General features: G+C 34.1%; 1 protein-coding gene across 28 annotated transcripts in view; it reads left to right on the top strand.

The window, feature by feature from the left end:
• Window positions 1-20,318, top strand: part of BAZ2B (bromodomain adjacent to zinc finger domain 2B) — a 376,035-nt gene that overhangs the window by 282,790 nt on the left and 72,927 nt on the right. For 16 of the 28 annotated variants that reach the window (XM_069079736.1, XM_069079735.1, XM_069079731.1 and 13 more), the window contains 8 exons: window positions 1,689-1,814; window positions 8,682-8,774; window positions 9,099-9,160; window positions 14,084-14,149; window positions 16,103-16,168; window positions 17,956-18,000; window positions 18,247-18,273; window positions 19,555-19,620. In XM_069079736.1, the coding sequence (XP_068935837.1) occupies window positions 1,689-1,814; window positions 8,682-8,774; window positions 9,099-9,160; window positions 14,084-14,149; window positions 16,103-16,168; window positions 17,956-18,000; window positions 18,247-18,273; window positions 19,555-19,620 (551 nt within the window). The remainder of the gene's footprint in view (window positions 1-1,688; window positions 1,815-8,681; window positions 8,775-9,098; window positions 9,161-14,083; window positions 14,150-16,102; window positions 16,169-17,955; window positions 18,001-18,246; window positions 18,274-19,554; window positions 19,621-20,318) is intronic. The other 12 variants (XM_069079742.1, XM_069079740.1, XM_069079749.1 and 9 more) reach the window with 5 other exon arrangements.

The raw sequence follows: 20,318 nt of genomic DNA, 5'->3' as shown, positions 1-20,318 counted from the left end.
AGATAGATAGATAGATAGATAGATAGATAGATAGATAGATAGATAGATAGATGGATGGATAGATGCTGTATGACAACTTCTAGGAATTCAAATATCAGGAAGACAATTTTTATCTTGAAGAGCTTATATTTTAATGGCAGAAGACAAAATGAGGAAGGTAGCATTGTATGGAGTTTGCCAGGTGTTGGTGTGGAGACTTGCCTGGCATTGAATAACATTAAATGAAGGCCAAGTATCCTAAAAACAGAATCCAAGTTTCTGGTGCATGGCATATGGGGATTATGGACAAAGTGGAGACAGCATGTTTTCGATATATACATGAAGATTCTACCTGTACTGAAAATCCTCCTTCCTCATTTCCATCTTTTATTACTTTTATTTTCCCTAAAGGCTCAGCTCAAATGCCACTTTGAGCCTTTCCTGTCTTTTCCAAGTTGTAAGTGCTCCTTCCTCAAGTTATTTTAGATTTATTTATCACTGTAGATGTTATATCCTCAAGACAACGTGAGCTCAGTGCAGAAACTATTTTTGTTTATATTTTTAAATGTCTATTCAGCATCTTAAGAGTATTTTGTATTTTTAAAATTCTTAATAAGTATTTAATAAATGAGTAAAACAAACTATTACTTTGCTAAAAATTATTCTTTATTCTGTGCTTATAGTAGTCAGATCAATTGTGAGTTCATTGTTTCATGGTGTCTACTATGTCCAATATACTGTTTGGTAGATGTTAGCTCAAAGAATGAATAACTCCACCATTCATATTCATATTCATATCCAAGCATAAAAAGTTCCTTCAAATGGAAGTGCAGCTACAAAGTTATTATGTAGACATTTTTATCTTCCAATAATACTCTTTCATTATTATTTTATTGTGTTGCTTTCTAGAATTTAGAGTTTTTCAAGAAATAGCTTCAAGTACCTAGTGCCATAGCATAGCTATAATAAGCAGAATTTATTAATTGTGTACTGTGGTATTTAGACTCTGTTGCAAGCAAAGTTTAAATTAGCCATATGTGTATATCAGTGATTTACCTGCTTTTTGGTGGGCTGAAAATGGTGTAAATAATATTCTGATGCTTTGTTAACTTTCCAATCCAGAAGGTCTGATGACTTTGACCTCTCTATATATCCACAATGTTGCTGACATTTTCACAGAAGAACCTAATAATGGTCAACTTATCAGATGCTGTTGTGCAATGAGTTTGTCTAAATGATTATTCTTTGATCCAGTGACATTTTTGCTTAAAACATAGTTTTTCATTAGTGAGTCTACTCAACATCATCAGTCATTACAGCCATTATGTTGATTATTATACTGCTAACATATTCAAAACACCCCTTTGTTTATATCCGTGTGAAGGTTGTTTTGGTGTGGCATACATAATGTGGAAAATATAGCACTACAGACCTTGTAGATCGTCAGAGAGGGAGTAGTACCTGGCTTATTCCTAAAGTCCTATTCAGGTATTCTCACATAATGCTATTTTGATAATTTCATCAGTTTTGGGGAGGAGGTTGAGTTCATTTTTTTTCCTTTTAAGAAGAAAATGACCTTTTTTCATGAACCTAGCCACTAAGAGGATAGATTAGAGAAATATTGGTTTCCTAGTTCTTCTCAGAAATACTAAGGGGCCATTTAAAGGTTTCCTGGAAAAAAAATAAGCAGAAGAATTCATCAATTTCAGGAGAACTTATGGTTTATGACAAACACCAAGAAGAATTGACAAGAGATGTGTCAATTAACCATGAAAAGAATCAGAGATCCTTTCACACAGGAACCGGCAAAAAGGGAGGAGCATTCCACAGAATTAGTGAGTATCACCCTGAACACTCACTGTGATTCACTCTTTTTTTTTATTCACTCCTTTTAAAAGTTTTTTTTTTCTGTGTATTCAGTGAAGATTTGCCAATATCAGGTGGCTCTGGAACTTTTTTCTTGTAAATCATCTTATATAACCTTTACAGAGTAAAATGCATAGGTAATATTGGTGTTTTATGTCCCTACTTCCTTAACAAGAACATTTAGAACAGGTTTCCATTTTTTTAGGCTTAAAGCCTTCTCAGTCTTCCAGTTAGTACAGTTACCCATGCTGGGTAATCATGGGAATCAAATACTTTTCAAATCATTACATTTTCTGGACCATCTGTCAGCATTAAAGGCCTTTGAAAAGTATATGGGCTTTTGTGAGATTTCTGAAGCAAACACCAGTGAAATCTCATGGAGATAGAGAATTCTAACTGAGAGATTCGTGCTGATATGTTGGGATATCCCCTACCTTCTAATTTTTGAGAGGGATAGTAAAAAAGAGTGTTATTCAGATAGCTACATTCTCAGTTCATAGGATTTCAGTTTCTGTCCAGTGATGATTCATCTCTTGCTTATTTGATCATGATGAAGTTCTAAGTGCCTTGGAGGTCTACCTGACCAGCCTCCAGTTCTACTAAGCTGAGGTTGGCTGTCAGTACAAATGGGTTTCTATGTGATCAGGAAAGAAATGAGGTCAAGACCATAATTAGTGATAAGGGGTGTATGTTGGTGAATACGTGCATGAAGTTGTTGAAAAAGAATTAATTTGAGAGGAAAAAAAGTAGTCCAGTTATCTTAGTGGTGGGAAATATTAAAGAGGTGTGTGTGCGTGAGAATCATGTTCATCTTTTATATGCAGACATTTGACTAGGAGCTGGTACATGATTGATACCTTATTTGATATAGTAGTGATCAGTACCATCCAGAAACAAAATAATAGCTGTCTTTTGTCAGAAATAAGATGGTCTGGAAATCTGTGGAAATAAAAGAATAGATGGGGAGTTTCATTGGTTGTGGGAAATCTGTCATAGTAGAGGAACTGAAACATTTTCTTTGAGAATGTCCATTAACACCATGAAGTCACAGTCCTTGAGTAGGAAAAGAGTGGCAAGAACCCACAAACTCCCCAGCCTGTCCTTGACCTCAGTACATAGGTCTGTATTCACTGGTTGATGTCATACCAGGTCAAGGTTAACTAGAAAGACCCTAGGTCAAAGGTCATCTGGGAGACCAGATGAAGCGTCATAGTCTTCAATGAACCGCAGCTAACCTGTTATGGAAGAGACTCTTCTGTACTTTCTTGCAAAGGCACAAACAGGTGGGGAACATGCATGAGTGCTTCATCAAATATGAATTTCACCTTTAGGGAGTGAATGATTCCATTTATATAGCCTTGCATGAATGAATCATGTGTTTATGATGGCTGTCAAATGCTCTCGATCAGTTACACCCAGCTCTGACTGACTGAAATTCTTTGATCACATAGTTGCTGGGAGGAAGATAATTCGGGTGCCCTCCCAAATGTCCATACTCAGGCTTCCATGATAGGTCATAGACCTATAAATAGAACTGGAGGCAATGGCTTACCTAATCTTTCACTTATTCAGCTATGGGGCTGCCCCCAAATTAGTAATCTGGGTGTACAGTGATGGGATATGGATCTCCCTCCAGCTGGTAGTACCAAATTTTGTCACCAAGAGCTTTCAGGATAAGAAAGCTCAGGAGTACAGTAGATTAGAACATGTATTGATTTGGGTTTTAGAGGTGGTGTGGTGGTGGTGCGATTAGCGGTAGGACCACAGAATCTCAGGGACCTTTAAGACCCATGTAGTCCAACCATTATCAAGATCAGAACTAACCCTCATCATGCCCTGGCAAAGAGTCCTCCGACTTTTGCTAGAATACCTCTAGTGAGGAGAAACCCCCTCAGTTCATTCCACTTTTGGATAACTCTTTTTATTAGGAATTCGTTGAGTTAAAGTTCCTCCATTCCTGGAATTCTCTCCCTCCTCCCATCTGCCTCCTGGCTTCCCTGGTTACTTTTATGTTTTTTTTATGTCTTTATCTACTTTTATTTAAATCCCACCTCCCACTAGAAGCCTTTCCCAAATCTTTTTAATATGGTTGTTTTATTATCCCCAGTTAAGTCTGGACACTGGTCTTGTATATGTTCCAGTTTATGTTATGTTTGAAAAATGTTTTCGGACTGTCTTTTGCCTTGTTTGTATTCACCATACTTAGCACAACACCTGGCACATTGTTGCTGTTCAGGCATTCAGTCACGTCTAACTCTTTGTGACCCTGTGGTCCATAACATGCCAGTATTTTTTCATTGAGATTTTCTTGACAAAGATACTGGAGTGATTTGCCTTTTCCTTCTCCAGTTGATTAAGGCAAATAGAGGCTAAATGACGTGCTTAGATGACCCGTCTACTAGATGTCTGAGGCCAAACTTGAACTCAGGTCTTCCTGACCAGTGCTCTGTCCACTTCGTCACCCAGCTGCCTTTCCTGGCACATAGTAGTCACCTAATATATATTTCTTGACTGACTAATTGAAATCTTCCTCTCAGCAATTTTCTGTATTTAGTCATAGTTCTGATCTTGGAAACTAAAGATACTAAATCTAATCCTTCCTCCCCATGATGGTCTTTTCAGATATTTTATAGACTGCTCTGCTTTCCCAGCTCTCCTCTTTTCTAGACTGAACATTCCTAGTTCCTTTGACCTATGCTTGTGTGGTTCACCCCATTTATGGTCCTTCGCTCTCTTGGGCCACTCCCTTCCCACAACCGAAATTGACTCCAACGTTCCAGATATGGTCAGATCGGGGTAGAGTACAGGCGAATGTTCCTGTGTATTTAAATGAAGCTAGATATAAATTTAGTTTTCTTGACTCCCTATCATAATGTTGATTCTCTGAGTACTAAAACCCCAAGATGAAGGATTGCTTAGCTAGTTATATGTACCTGATGGTACGTTTATGTAGTTGATTTTTTTTTAACACAAATGTATAACTTATTGTGTGTGCCCTCATTAAGTTTCATTTCATTAGATTCATTAGCCTAACCTTCTTTGTAGTGGAATTATTGACTTAAACAACAAAGAGATTATATTGGTTGGAATAGGTTAGAAAACGCTTGATGGTGACTTGCTGCTTTAATTGTTGAAATGTCCCTTCTGGGGTGTTAGGACTTTTGAATATCAAATTATATTATAAAGAACTATTCTTCAAACATATTTTATAGGAGGGGAGAAAATAGCATCAGATCTAGATAAGGAATAATCAGAGCAAAATAAAAAGCTCAGTAGTTCAGTATTCAATGTAACATAACTGAGAATATACATTTAGGGAAGGATTCATTATTTGGAAAAAACTGGTAGTTTTTATAACTGGAGAGCATTTTGGCAGCAATTAGGTTTAATTGACATCTTATGACTTATCCCATATACAGTAAGGAACTCAATGTGGTGACCTAAATTGGAACAGTCACACCATAAGATGTTAGAAGAGAATGAAATCAGGTACCTTTCATAGCTGTGATTAGGGAGAGAATTTTAAACTAATGAAGTGATAAAATTTATCACAAAAAATAAAATAGGTAATTTCATTTATGTGAAATTGAAAAGTATTTGCACCAACAAAATCAGCGTGGCTAGGATAAGAAGGAAAAACTACTGAAAAAAAGTTTGCAGCAAATATCTCTGATAAGGGTCTGTTAGCCATGACATAATAGAGAATTAACAGAACCCAGGAACCACACTTCAGTGGTCAAAGAATATAAACAAATAGTTGCCATATGAATCATTGCTCCAAATTACTAATCATAAGAGAAATGCAAGTCAAAATAACGATTTGATTTTATTTCACACTTGAAAAATTTGCAAAGATATGAAAAGCAGGAAATAGTCTGTGTTGGAGTGGCTGACTGTGAAGGGTCAGGCACACTAATATACTCACTGATTAAACCTTTTTAAAAAGCAACTGAAGTGACCCAACCCTTTGATCCAGAATTCACGCTGTTAGATATATACCTTAAGGAAGATTAAGACAGAAATAAAGTTCTGTTATGTATCAAAATATTAATAATAGTACTTTCTAGGGGTGATAAAAGACTAAAAGTAAATGTATAAATCTAGACATTTGCTAGAACTCTTATGGTACTTGAACCTAATGGAATATTATTGTACCATATAGAAAGGCTGAATATAAAGAATTAAGAGAAACATAAACATAGGAAGAGCTCTATGCATTAATGCAGAGTAAAGTAAGCAGAGCTAGGAAGATAATACACATGACTATAATAATGTAAATGGAAAGAATACAAAAAAATTGAACTGAATGCTGTGTAATTGTGATGGCTAAAAAGAATGCTTTTCACTTTTGGAGAACACTTGAGAAAATATTTTTCCTTCTTTGCAGAAGTGGGGATCTGTGATGGTAGAATCTTTCATGCACTGTTATAGTGAGCGTTCTGGTTGCTTTTGCTGGACTTTTTTTTTTTTTAGTCTTTGTTATGAGGAATGGCGGCCCACTGGATGGAGGGGAGGCATACATATTAACATAAAAAGATTAAATCAATAAAAAATTTTAAAGATATGTCCCTTATGTCAATAGAAAGGATTCCTAGAAGTTCTTAGGTTTTTTCATTCAGAAATGAATGGAAAAAGTCAAGGAGAACTCAGGAATGAGCTATCAGCAGTGTGTGACCAAAACCATGCTGAAGTCAATACATTCATGAGTGTTCCTTGTGATAAAATTATATCTATCTTCCAACGTTGTTACCCCACCCCTCAGAAATTAATCTCTTTGCCACAATTGTTGCTTTTACTCTTATGATCATCAGAATGAAAATAATTGTTCTACTAGACTGAGCCCAAAAGGGAATAATATTAACCCTGTATTTTTCTACTGTGGAACCTTCTCATTTCATCCCTTTGTGAGATGTGAGTGCTGAAATTTTCTTGGTGGTGATTAGGCTGACCTAACACAGTACAAACAGAAACTCCACCCACTTACGTGCCTTGCCCCTTCCTTGAGTGTCAACTGAGCTTTGACACAGTAAGCTTGAATAGACACCTTCAAGTCAAGGTCCAGGGCCTTCATAATATTGCAGAATGTTAAATGAGCATTTCAGCCCACTTTGGTGCGTACCTACATTTAGTTCTCAATTTAAGGAGCATGAGAGCTGGCTCAGGTGAGAGTCATCTCTACCCATTGAACTTGGGTCATATGGTTTTGAATACTCCTTCCCTGAACCAGTCTTTTAGGACCTTTTCATTCCAGGTTAATTCCCTGCTTTGAACCTAGATGAATGTGATTTTTTTGGTAGTTTCTTCAATATACTTCATTTCCCTTAATTTGACATTCTTTCTACAGTGTACTAACATATTTATTATTCCACTGGTATGCCAGTATTGATTTTTCACTTAATTTTTTTTTCAAATTTGAGATGGAGACCTCAGAGATTTTTATTTCCTTTTTTTTTATTAATGTTATGTAGTCATTTTTAAGATGTTAAATTTTTGCCCATTGTATTTGCCACAGAGAAGAAGCATGGTATAGTTGTGGATAGAGAACTGGTCTCAGACACCTGAAGAGCAGACTTGAATTCCTTTCTCTGACATATATACAGATAGTGTTATTAGCAAGATCAAGTCAGTCCCTCTCAGCACCCTGGGATTAAGAATATAAATTACTGAGAATGTGCTTCTCTGCTTTGGTAGAAGTAGTTCCCTATTCTAATCAAATCACAGGTCCAACCCCATTCCTGTAATTTGCAATAAATGCTTTACCAATCTGTTCTTTTTTTTTTTTTGTCTATCTTCACTGTATTATTTTATGTTTTCTTTTTATGTAACTGAGTATATCAGTACTGTCTCTACTAATTTCCTTTGTTGTAATAGATGAGCAACTCATCTATATTTTTATAATTTCTTCTAAATCATCATGGACAAGAGGAATGTATTTTAATAGACAAAATTTATCTTCATGCCATGATTAAGATAAATATTATTCTTTTTTCATCTTATAGTTTTTATATTTACATCTATAATTCAGTTGAAATTTATGTAGCATGTATTACAATATAAATCTAAATTTATCTTCTACCATATTGCTAAACACTTTTCCCAATTTAAAAAAAAGAATCCTTTTTTCTACAATTTTTTCAATCATTTGTATGCATTTGGTTATGTTTCTAGGATCTATTATGTCTCATTGATCTCTTTTCTTATTTTTTCCTCAATGTCAAATAGTTTTCATGAAAAATACTTAGCTTTAAAGTCTGAAAATGCAAGTCTACTTTAATCACCTGCTTTTAAAGTGTTCCTTGATTTTCTTGCCTGTTTCTTTCTACATATAAATTGTATTATAGTTTTATCCAGGTCTATAAAGAAACTCATTGGTATTGTGATTGCTATCTCATTGTCTACAAATTGAGTTTTTGAAAACACTGTCATCTTTACTGTGTTAATCTTAGCTCATTCATGAACATTGAATGACCTAATTATTTAGCTCTTCCTTTGTTTCCATCAGTTTTATAAAGATTTTGTGTATGTGAAGGTAAATTAATCCCCAAATATTTTGTTGCTGTAAACTGGATTTCTTCTTTACACTGTTTCTAAAATCTTTATTTAGTTCTAGATTGTTAGAGGGTAGATTTTTTCCTGTCAACAAAAAATAAGACAGCAGTTATTTCATTGTGTAAAAAAATTTTTAAAAACCCATAAAAATCATTCTAGACGTGCAAAAAACAAATTTGGACATTTTCATTAAAACTCCTTATTAAAAGCAAGATTATTTGATACCATTTTAATTAGGAATGGTGTGAAACTATCATTTATGTGCTCTGCCTTTTTGTATCTTTCAGAAATAGCAAGACAAGCAGCACAAATAAAGCTTTTGAGGAAACTTCAGAAGCAGGAACAGGCTCGAGTTGCCAAAGAAGCAAAGAAGCAGCAAGGTAACTGATCTGTTCTAAAAGATGGTACATTTTTTGCTGTTGTCAGTATTGAAATTCTTTTTTTTGTTTGTTTGTTTTGTTTTGTTTTGCTTTTTGGAGGGCAGTTGGGGTTAAGTAACTTGCCCAAGGTTACACGGCTAGTTTTTTTGTGTGGGTGTTAAGTGTCTGAGGCTGGAACCGAACTCGGGTCCCCTTAACTCTGGGGCCAGCGCTTTACTTACTGCACCACCTAGCCGCCCCAGGATTGAAATTCTTAATAGCAGGGTTTGATGCCTCATTCTATTTTGGGTGACACCTGCCCTTGGATTTTTTTTTTTCTTATAGCAATAATGGCCGCAGAAGAGAAACGAAAGCAAAAAGAACAGATAAAGATAATGAAACAACAGGTATGTTTGGACACTGGATTAATTTTCCGTATTGAAGGCCATGTTTTTTATTCTGTTTTTGTATTATTTTTTCACTTAAATATCATAAATAACTACTTCTAAGATCAATGTTTTATATATTATTTTGTATGCAGAGACCTTTTATTTCTTTAAGCAAAATTTTGCTTCCTTTTTGGAAGGCCAGTGCTTCTATTTATTTGATTTCTTAGAAATAGTTACAGATAAACAAGAGGGACATAAAAAGTTTGCTATTGTGGTTATTTAAGAATAAATGTTATTTTAGAAGCTCTTTAATATTTAATTGAATTTTGAGTATGTATTCAAATTTTGAATCTAGAGTAATATCTTTTCATGTAGAAGAAACAATCAGATTTAGCTACTTATAGGTGATTTACATTAGCTTCCAAACTTGTTTAAGTGATAATCTAACAGATGTTTTTATAACTCTATTTTGGCACTGTTTTTAGCACTTAAAAGTTTTATGGGAAATTTTTTTCTGATATAAGCTTGTAAGATATTAAGAAAAGTTAAAATTTTTAAAAAATATATGGGTATAAATCATTGTCAAATCTTTGCTCTGGTCTAATTGCCTAAGTGCTGTTAGAGTTGCTTAAAAGGCAGCAACAATAGAAAAGCAAAATCTTGGGAACACTCTAGGTTAAAAAAGGATTTCTTTTAGCATATCTGGGGTTCTGTCTTCCTGTAATATCCTTTGTACATAAAGTTAAAAGGTAACTTTCAAACGGAGCTTGTGTAAGCAGTATATTATAATTGACAAAGATTTTCATCTTTGGAAATAAAGGATTCTACGAAACATTTTCCCATCTCCCTTTTATTAGGTGTTTGCAATATAAGGGAGACGGTAGTGTGATTACAATATATCAGCTTTTTCATTCTTTCCTTTATCATTCCCCCCCCACCCTTGTTTTTCTTTTCAACTAGTCCACTTACCTTTTGGGTCATATGTCTTAATGATGACATATTTTATACTACTTTTTTATATACGGAAACAACGTGTATGAAGATAAGTAAATATTAAGTATTTTGAGGAAATTGGAAGAACAGTAAGAAATAAGAGATAGTATTAAAAAATACTTCACAGAGTAGTTGTCACCTGGACCTAGGCTTGAAAGAAGATGAGGACTAGAGAGACACAGGGGATAGTTTGTAAGAATGGGTGGGACATAGAATATCAAGTTTGTGAAACAGCTCGTAATTCTGCCCTGCTGGAATATGAAGTACAAATAGGGGACTGTTGCCAGAAGCCATTTAATAACAGGGCCATTGTATCAGCCTTGCAAATAATTGTGAACCATTTTGGACAGTTAAAACCAAACTTGTTTTGAAATAAGGAGAAACCTTAACACAGCATAGGTTCCTAACTTACCTACCTACCAGTACAAAATCTGTGTATAACCAGTACTTTTTGTCATTCATGTTATAGAACTTAAAATTGTTACTTAATTTTGCTATATTAGCTGACTATTTTCCTGAGAGAAGCTGGTAGACAGTTTGGTATTACCCTGGCATCATGTTCCAACCTGAATTGTGGTTGTTGTTTTTAATATTCTTTAAGATTAAAGCTTGAGGGGTGGCTAGGTGGCGCAGTGAGTAGAGTGCCAGCCCTGGAGTCAGGAGGACCTGAGTTCGGATCCGGCCTCAGACACTTAACATGCACACACACACACACACACAAAACCCTAGCCATGTGACCTTGGTCAAGTTACTTAACTACAATTGCCCTCCAAAAAGCAAAAAATAAAAAAAAATTTTAAAAAGAGATTAAAGCTTGAGTCTCCCGTGGGACTCCTGTTTGACTTCTTGACCAATTTAATTGCTATCATCCATGCGAAAGCTACCAAAGGTTCAAGGCATTCTTTGGTTCAGCCTTCACTAGAAATCATAGTTTATAAACCAACCTCCAGTGTGTTTCTTTTACTTGACCAAATAGATGACATGTTAGTTCAATGCAAAAGTCATTTAATTAAACAGCATGGCATAATACAGCTAGTGGGGAATTTGAGGCTGTGAGGATAGATTAATTGCACTTGAGGGTAGTAAGAAATCTTAGGTCTTGAACTTTGAAGGACTGAAGTAGTCAGGATGTTTTCTCAGGGTCACAACCCACCTGAAGGCAAAAGCCTGTTGATGCCCAGGGAGGCACTGCACTGGCATGGTCTAGTCTACAGGCATCAGACTTGTAGTTCAGCTCACACTAGATTGAAATGTAATTGACAAATGAAGAAATGCAAATGCAGTATAACAAAGATAATGTTAATATGGGCTAGCAGCAATCTATTTCTGTTTGAGCTTGATACTTCTTGTCAGGACTTGCCTGAAAGGGACTGACACCAATACTACATCTTGCCACCAGGTGCTATTGTTCTTTTTGTGGTACGTACTAGTCCCCTTAAATTATAGGTACAGTAGCTATTACCTTCTTGTCTCTTCCTAGCTCTCTTAAAAAAAATTCTTTACTCAATTCTACTTCTGAATATATGCCTCAAGGAAATGAAAGACTCAAGTAAAAGTCCTATCCACACTTAAATATTCGTAAAACTGTTATTTGTTTGTTTTTTTTGTAGTAGCAAATACTAGAAGTAAATTAGGTCCTCTTTGATGGAGAAATGGCTACACAAATCTTGGCATATAAAATATACAATAGAAACAATAAGAGAAATTCAGAGTGTTATGGGATGACTGTTATTAACTGATAACAGAAGTAATTACAAGAATTACAGTAATATAAATAACACAAAAAGGCAGATGAATTCTAACTAGAATGACCAATATTGATCCCAGAGAATGGATGATCAAATATACTTTCCTATGGGAGAAATGAAGAACTATAGCTATAGAATGTTGTATATACAGTTAGGCATGTTACTGTGTTAATTTTCCTTTACTGCTTTTCTTTGTTACAAACAAGGGTCCATTGGGGAGGAATTATATCAGGAAATGACTTTGGTATAAAAATAAATACGTCAGTAAAACTTAAAACCTATCCTAAGAATTCCCCACATTGCATACCCATTTGCAGCCTCTGAGACACGATATTTGGCATCTTCTCCTAGTTTATCAGTGTTCTAATGCTTGTTGTGGCAAATCCTTCTGGCAGATGTAGTCCAGAGTGTCTTTTCCTGTCCAGACACAAATCTTTTATATCCAGAAACCATGACCTTGAACAAGAAGTTAGGATCACAACACTATAGTCTTGGGATGTAGTCAGTCAGTTGGCTTCTAAAGATTAATTGGTGAAACACAAATCTACCCTTCTAGATTTCTGCTGAAAACAAACTATAGCCATGCACCACGATAGTTACTGTATAAGCATAGTGAAGAAACCAGAAGTGGATCAGTCAGAGTCACACAAAAGCACGGTTTCAAAATATACAACATACATATGCCTTGCTAAAAAGAACACCAGTGGGTGTTGAGATGGTTCTGAATAGAATGGGAAACAAAGGTCCATATTTACAAACTAATGTTAGAGCCACAAACGAGGTATACAGACTGGAAGGACTACTAGAGGTACATCTGTCATTTCATGTTCAAATAGTGATCACCATTAATAAAATCATGTTCAAGCCTGAAAAATGGTGATACACACACAAATGAGGAGATCATGGCTTTTTGGACACTAATCTTCCTAGGCCAATGAGTTTTGTATTTGACTCTTATCTGTCTTTTTCCCTATGAAATATTAGCATATAAATGGATGTTTATTCAGAATTAAAATTCTAAGGCTAATGGTGGAATTTCCAACATCTTTTTTGATGTGCTTATTTGATGGCTGTTGTTGATAATTGTATATACATACATATGCATATATATATATAATTTCATATATATTCCTTTGAATCCCCAAATAGAAAGTCATTACAGTTTAAAAATAAATGTAGTAAAGAATATAATTAATAAAGGAGTTAAACATACAAATTTTAATTTAAGGTATGTACATTTTCATAGAACATTTGTTCCTGTTTAATTAATTTTCTATGTACTTAGTAATTTAAGAAATTGGTTAATAATTAGTAATTAGATTTAAAGACATTTTATTTATCAATTCAAAACCAAATTTATGGAAATTCTCTTTGCCATTCCCTTATATTTGTACAGAACTTTATAGTTTTAAAAATATTTTTTATTTGATCCTCACAACATCCCAGGGAAACAGGTCAGGCATAATTTACAGATGAGAAAACTGAGGTCTAGAGAATTTACTTGATGAAAGTTACACTGTTAATAACAGATCCAGGATGGGAACTCAGCTTTCCTGATGCATGGTATATTCCTCTTTGTATTATCTCTTGTTGCCTCTTTTTTACTTTTATCTTTCTTATTACTGCATATACATACAAAGAATTGTAGTTATGTATAGTACTTTACTTGTATGTTTCCTCTGGCACTTACTGCATTCTGTCAAATATATTTCTTTACATGTTTTATTTCCACTACTAGATTACAAATTCCTTGAGGGCAGGGGCCATGACTGCTTCATGTTTGTGTACTCTAAAGCACTTTGAATAGTAGGGACTGTTCATTTTTGTCTTTGTATCCTCAGTGCCTAGGACATAGTAGGTGCTTAATAAATGCTTATGTTAATTGATTTTGTGGATTGATTGAATAGTGCCTTGCATGTATTAGGCACTCATTGTTTTTGTAGTTTACTTTTTCATTAAATTTTATGCAGATAATTAAGTGTTTACATTATGGAAACAATTTTGGAAAAAATCCTTTAATAGTGCAAAATGTTGAATTGTCTGTGTGGATTGTATACAGTTAAAGTGTATATTTTTCCATCTACTTAGGCTATTTTTGAAAAATGTGAACTTTAAAATCTTTTTAAACATGGATTATTCTGCCTAAACAATTTTTTTTTGCTGATTTTAATATCTTAAATATTTAAAAAATTTCCTACAGGAGAAAATTAAGAGAATACAGCAAATCAGAATGGAAAAAGAACTTCGAGCCCAGCAAATTCTAGAGGTAGAACTTTCAGATTTAATATAATTAAGAACTTATACTTTTTAAAGTTTTATGAACAAAAATCATAGTTGCATGTTTTGTCAAAAGTCCAAGTCAGTCTGTCCTTCAAAATGCTCTTAAGCTCCTATTTACATATCTCATCATATCTCATAAGTCAAGCTCATCCACACAGATCATGGTTGAGGATGAAGAAACAAGTATAAAAGACTTGAGCAGCTGAAATACACACAAAGTTCATGTGGTTTGTACTCAGTAACACACTTAAAATCTACTTATTTGTTATTTTAAAAAAATACCAGTAATGTCTGTTTATCTGATTTTCAGGAACCACAGAGGCAATTAAAAGTAATTAACTTGATGTTGGAGATGGGTTGTTAGTCAATCACAATGAAAACAGTGAAAACTGACAACAATGAAAAAGGACATAAAAGTGCTTAAAAAAAAAAGAAATGTGCAAGAACTCCAAAAAAGCACTGGGGGACATTTAATTTGAGGGGGAAAAAACAGAAACAAAACAGTTCAAATAACCAAACTGGTTACAAGTGCCTATAATACTACAGTGGATTTCCTCATTGATATTCATAATATTTAGTATGAGTCCATGAGAAAAGGTTAAATGATATTCCCTATCCTCTATTTTGGAGGGAAAAGAAAGTATATAATGGATTTAACAGAGGTTTTCTTCCAAATTGATTAAAATAAAATAAATTGTAATGTCTGAAAGGATAAACCCTCAACAGAACTCAGCCATCTAGAATGGCTTATTTTTCCAGAGTGTCACAAATAGCAAAGTTTAATTCTATTATTCATTTTCATTTAGAAATATCAACTTAGTCCGTATTTGTCTAACTATATGGTATAGTTTACTTCTAATTATTTTTTTAAAAATGATGGGTTGAAAATAGTGGATATTTTAAAATTTGAGTTTAAAGCTGCTGTTGACATTATCTTAATAACCAAAATTGTATATTTAAATAAATTCAGCAGTTTCTGTAACATAGAAAAACTTTTTATAACTTAACCTTCTTTCAGGTATGGGAAATTTTAAAATTATGTTTTCAGTTTCAGATATTAACTTCTGATTTTCAGTTCCATAGATGTTAAAATATATCAAACGGATGCTTAATATTCAAATCCAAAGGAATAGAAAGTTGCCAATTACAATGATAATATTAGCACACTTTATATAGTAATTTATAACTTGGAAAGCTCTTCATATATATTATCTATATACATTGGGTTTTTACTTTTTTAAGACTTAAAAACAACATAAACTAATTATAAAATTTAACCTTGACTAAATAAATTCAAAAGGTTTTTATTCTTAACTTAGAAATTTTGGCTTTAAGAATTTTTGGTATATTTTAATTCTTTACTATATGCTTCCAAATAAAATAAATATATTTTGTTGCATAAAGGAACCATAATTGTCTTCATGTGGTACTTACTTTCTTAATAACAATAATAAGAGAGGACCTTTATATAGTGCCTTAAGGTTTGCAAAGTGCTTTATATAAATTACCTTAATGCAGATTTCAACTTTCTCCACCACTTACTACCTGTGTCATAAGTTTCTTTAGAAAAAATAATCTCTAGACTTCAGGAGGTTGGTCATCAGAAGATAGCCATAGAGTGTAGTTGGCTCATCCTTGACGTCTTGCCAACTTAGTGGGACCTGCCAAAGCTTTCACTCTACTCACGTGGTCTTGGAGATCACAAGATTGTTTCTGTGTCACACTTTACTCGAGGAAATACATTTTAAACATGTAAATTCCAAATTACAAGCTGAAATAAATCTTCCTAATGTGTATCGGTGAAGAGCTCTGTTATAATATTATGTGTCATGTATTGTTTTGCACCTTGTGAGGCATATAGCTTCCTTTCAGTTCTAAGATTATTTTCAAGTTATAGTGGTGCTGTTGCATGACTTTGAGACCTGTTTTGCATGCACAGGCTAAAAAGAAAAAGAAGGAAGAAGCGGCAAATGCCAAATTATTGGAGGCCGAGAAACGAATAAAGGTTAGTTTAGCTGAGCATCAGAGTTTTTATTTTTTGAAAAATAAAAACCGTGTGATTGTCTATGATATGTAAATTTATGAGAATTATAGTTCTCAAAATTCTCTTAAAATGTTTAGCAAACCTATAATGTGTGGATTATATGTATGTTTCTGCCTATAGTAACATAAATGTTTTTGTCATACGTGCTTTGTCTGATGCTTGGTTTGAGTAAAAGTAGACATTATTTTCAATACAAACTATTATATAAAAACTGTGAGCAATTTTATTTGGGCCAAATTTCATTTTCTTTACTGCATTGTATGTTACAGTCTATTCCCTACCCATACCCCTTTCTTGCTTTCCCCTTACTTATTGGTGTTCTTTATGTCTTAGTGACCCAGCCAGGAACAAAATAGAATCTCAACCAACATTTTCATTTATTTAAAATAACCTCTCTATATCCCCACAGGGTAGTAAAAAAAATCCTGGGAAAGAGTTAGGTAGCCCAGGTTCAAATCAAGATTCCTACTGTCACTAGATAGATGCCCAAGAGCAAATCATTTAACCTATCTGAGCCTGATCTTTCTCATATGTTAAAAGGATGTACATAATAACTAAGGTATTACCTGTCTCCCAGAGTTGTTATGATAGTGCTTTGTAAACCTTAAAGCACTATATAAATGTGAGTTTTTAATATTTCTTTGACAGTGCACCAAACCATTGATAACAGCAGTTATTTATTGGGAATTGTTATTGCCTACATAGTATTTGGGCTGTTTGGTTATACTTGCATGGTGAGTTGTAGGGATCAGGTAGAAATAGTTTTCTATGGGGTTTGATGAATGTCAATTTGGAGGTTCTACAAAATGGTGCTCCTACTGGTAGGAGAGTGACTCTAGCAAGAAGCCAAACATAGAAGGGAAGAAGTGGTAGTTCTACCAACTGGTGCTAAAAAACTCTCAAGTTCCTATGTACTTTTATGATCAGCCTGTGTACACTCACCACCGTTACTAGAGGAAAGTGAATGGTACTGCCTTTCTCTTCTTTTATATGTGTCTCTCAGACTTTTTCCCTTATGTCACTCCGTTCTTTCCTTTTACCTAATTTTAACTCGATAAAAAGTTTTGGGAACATGGATTGGAGCCCACACTGTAAGTCACCTTGGCCTCTGAAAAGGGGAGTACAATGAGAAGAGCAGTGTCTTTGGCATCAGACAACCCTGGTTCCACTGTCTCTGCTTCTTACCACTTTGTGTCACCTTGGGCAAATCACTTCCTTTCTTGGGAAATCAGCTTCCTCTCCTGTAAAATGAAAGGAAAGGGACTAAATTACAGATAAGTTCCCTTCTAGCCCTAGAATCTGTGATCTTATGTGTTTATCACTTTAAACAGCTAACATTGGAAACTCTTTTAGTATCAATATGTTTGAAGATTCAAATAAAAGCTACTAATCATGTTTGTCTGTCAAAGAGCAAAAAGCCTTTGTCATTTGAATACACTCAGATTTGAGCCCTAGCCCCTAAAAGGGACTAAAAACTATAACAGATGCTTTCTGTACCACCAAAGAGTTGTATATGGGATGTCCTGACATTCTGGAAAGTTCCTTTAGTAAATATGCTATTATTGAGCATTGATGTCAGGACATGTCATCTTAATGCAGGGTAATAAGAGCCTTTAATGACTCTTTTTCTAGGTCATATAATTTTTATTCAAGTGAGAGAAATCAAACATAAATAATACTGCTTTCATTGTTTTCTAGAATGTTCTGGGTAACACTTGCATATTACACTTTTTTTTCTTATTTTTAAGGAAAAAGAGATGAGAAGACAACAAGCTGTTCTTTTGAAGCATCAGGTCTGTATACATGCAGTCAGCCCAACCATTGCAAATGCTAATTTTTAACTACTTCTTGAGCTATTTGGGGAAAATCTTCAAAATATTTTCTTTAAAATTTTCTGATAAGATTCTTGCTTAAGTTTTTTTTTTCTTTATCTTACAGTGTATTGCCTGCTTTGGTATTGGGGTCTTTTGGGAATTATAAAATGGTTTTATGACTTTGTGATTTCTGTTTCATAATGTTGTGCCAACTCTTTCTACCAGGAGTTGGAGAGGCATAGACTAGATATGGTATGGGTATGTTTATTTTTGTACATCTAACACCGCATTGTGATTTGGTTGTGATATGGTTGTCATAGCAATGCATAAAGTGTAGCACTGGCTGCTGTCATATTACATACTGCTGCATGGCTTTACAGCACAGTGCATTGCATACATCTGCTTGTCTGTCTATAAAAAAAGTATGACTTGTCTCAAATGTTTATAAATTGAATCCATTTATGAGGCTGCTTATGAGAAATCTATATTACTGATGTCACTATATAAAGTTGGACCACTTGTAAAATTAGGTATTCAGTTACTATGAACCATATTCTCCCATCATCCTAGATGCAAAACTGCCATTAAAAGCAATGGGAATTTTGGATACAGATTGATGGGAGGTTATGAAATTTATATTACTTCTAAGACCTAATTTTGCATATAAATTTGTTTAGCTAAGTTATCTGAAATATATCCCTTCTGTGGGGAGGGAATTTAAATTTTGGATAAAATTTTTGATTAGCTACTATAAAAATGTATAATATTTTGATCTGAAAATAAAACCAGACTTTCAAATTACACTGGGGCAAACTTCATTTTAATATTTTATTACTTGTAGATCAGGTTCCACTTAATAATTACTAAAAAGCCCCTGGTGCAGCATTTGTCACCATATGTAGTGCACCAAGGGACAGACATCAGTAAATAAGAAAATCCTCTTCCATTCATGTTTGTGTATAAACTGTGACTAGTGTAATTAAATTGCTGTAAAAACTGAGAAAATCCAGCATTCTAATTTGTTGGTGCCTTATTGGCTTTACAAATTAGATTTTGCTACTCAAAGAAAATTATCATCTCTCTAAAACTACAAATTTGAAATGATCACATATCATCTTATATCTGCTCTCAAAAATGACCAGAAGTCCAGCCTTCTGTTTAATTGGCAATATGTAAGTACCTGCAGGCTTTCGAATAGCAGATGTAAGGTAACTGACCTGTTCCAGCCAACCATTATGCTTTTCGTTCTGCCAGCTTTGGAAGGAGCATCACAACTGACCATAAGTAAATCCTGTATGCTTATGTTTTACACTGTCTCCATGTTCATTGCTTTACCTTTTTGCTTTTGATTGTTCTTGTATTTGCTTTCTAAACCTGAACTAAAACATGCACAGACTTGGCCATTCTTGTCTTCTATTTAGTATTTACCATGACTTGTCTATTAATGCTCAACATGCTCTACCAAGTTTAAAATTGCAAATCATATTGCTAACTGTGGTTGAGGTTTTTTCCTAATTTTATCTGCTCTAATAGGAAAGAGAGAGACGACGACAACATATGATGCTTATGAAAGCCATGGAAGCTCGTAAAAAAGCAGAAGTAAGTATATGTGGCTGAAAAAAATTCCTTTCAGTTTAAGGGTTTTTAAAAAATCTACACAATAGATCTTTCATTGAAATAAAGTTGTCCTGATTCACCAGTTCCACAAGCAAACTGAAAGGTAGAGATTATAAGTGAATTTTAGAGTATAAAAGGTCATGGGAAGGCTCCCACAACATCTTAGCTTTGTTGTTTTTTTTTTCCTAGTTCACATTTACATTTCATTCTTAGAACTATTAGAATTTGTCTGGATGAAAATGAGGTGTTAAGCCCAGTGGGTAGAATTTTTAATAGGTGATATATATATCAGTTTAATTTGCTACTAGACTGAGCTTCTGATAGGTTCATGATTAAAAAACAATTTACTTAGGATAATTTTTGCTATTAATAGAATAACCCAAAATAATCATGCTATATAAAACATCACAAAAATTAGGCATAGGTTAGACAGTAGTTTTTAAGAGTGTTCTGTGATCAGAGTAAACTTATTTTGTTGTTGTTTAGTCATTCAGTCATGTCCAACTCTTCATGATCTCAGGGACCATGGCATGCTTCTCAAATGTTTATAAATTGAATCCATTTATGAGGCTGCTTATGAAAAATCTATATTACTGATGTCACTATGTAAAGCTGAACCACTTGTAAAATTAGGTATTCAGTTACACTCACAGAACACTCTTAGAAACTACTGCCAGACA

The sequence above is a fragment of the Petaurus breviceps genome, unplaced genomic scaffold (assembly GCF_028583685.1).
Source record: "Petaurus breviceps papuanus isolate PSGF00001 unplaced genomic scaffold, PetGlider_PUasm1.0 91133, whole genome shotgun sequence".
Classification (NCBI taxonomy): Eukaryota; Metazoa; Chordata; class Mammalia; order Diprotodontia; family Petauridae; genus Petaurus; species Petaurus breviceps.
The sequence above is the reverse complement of the archived record's forward strand: the minus strand, read 5'-3'. Positions and strand labels throughout refer to the sequence as shown.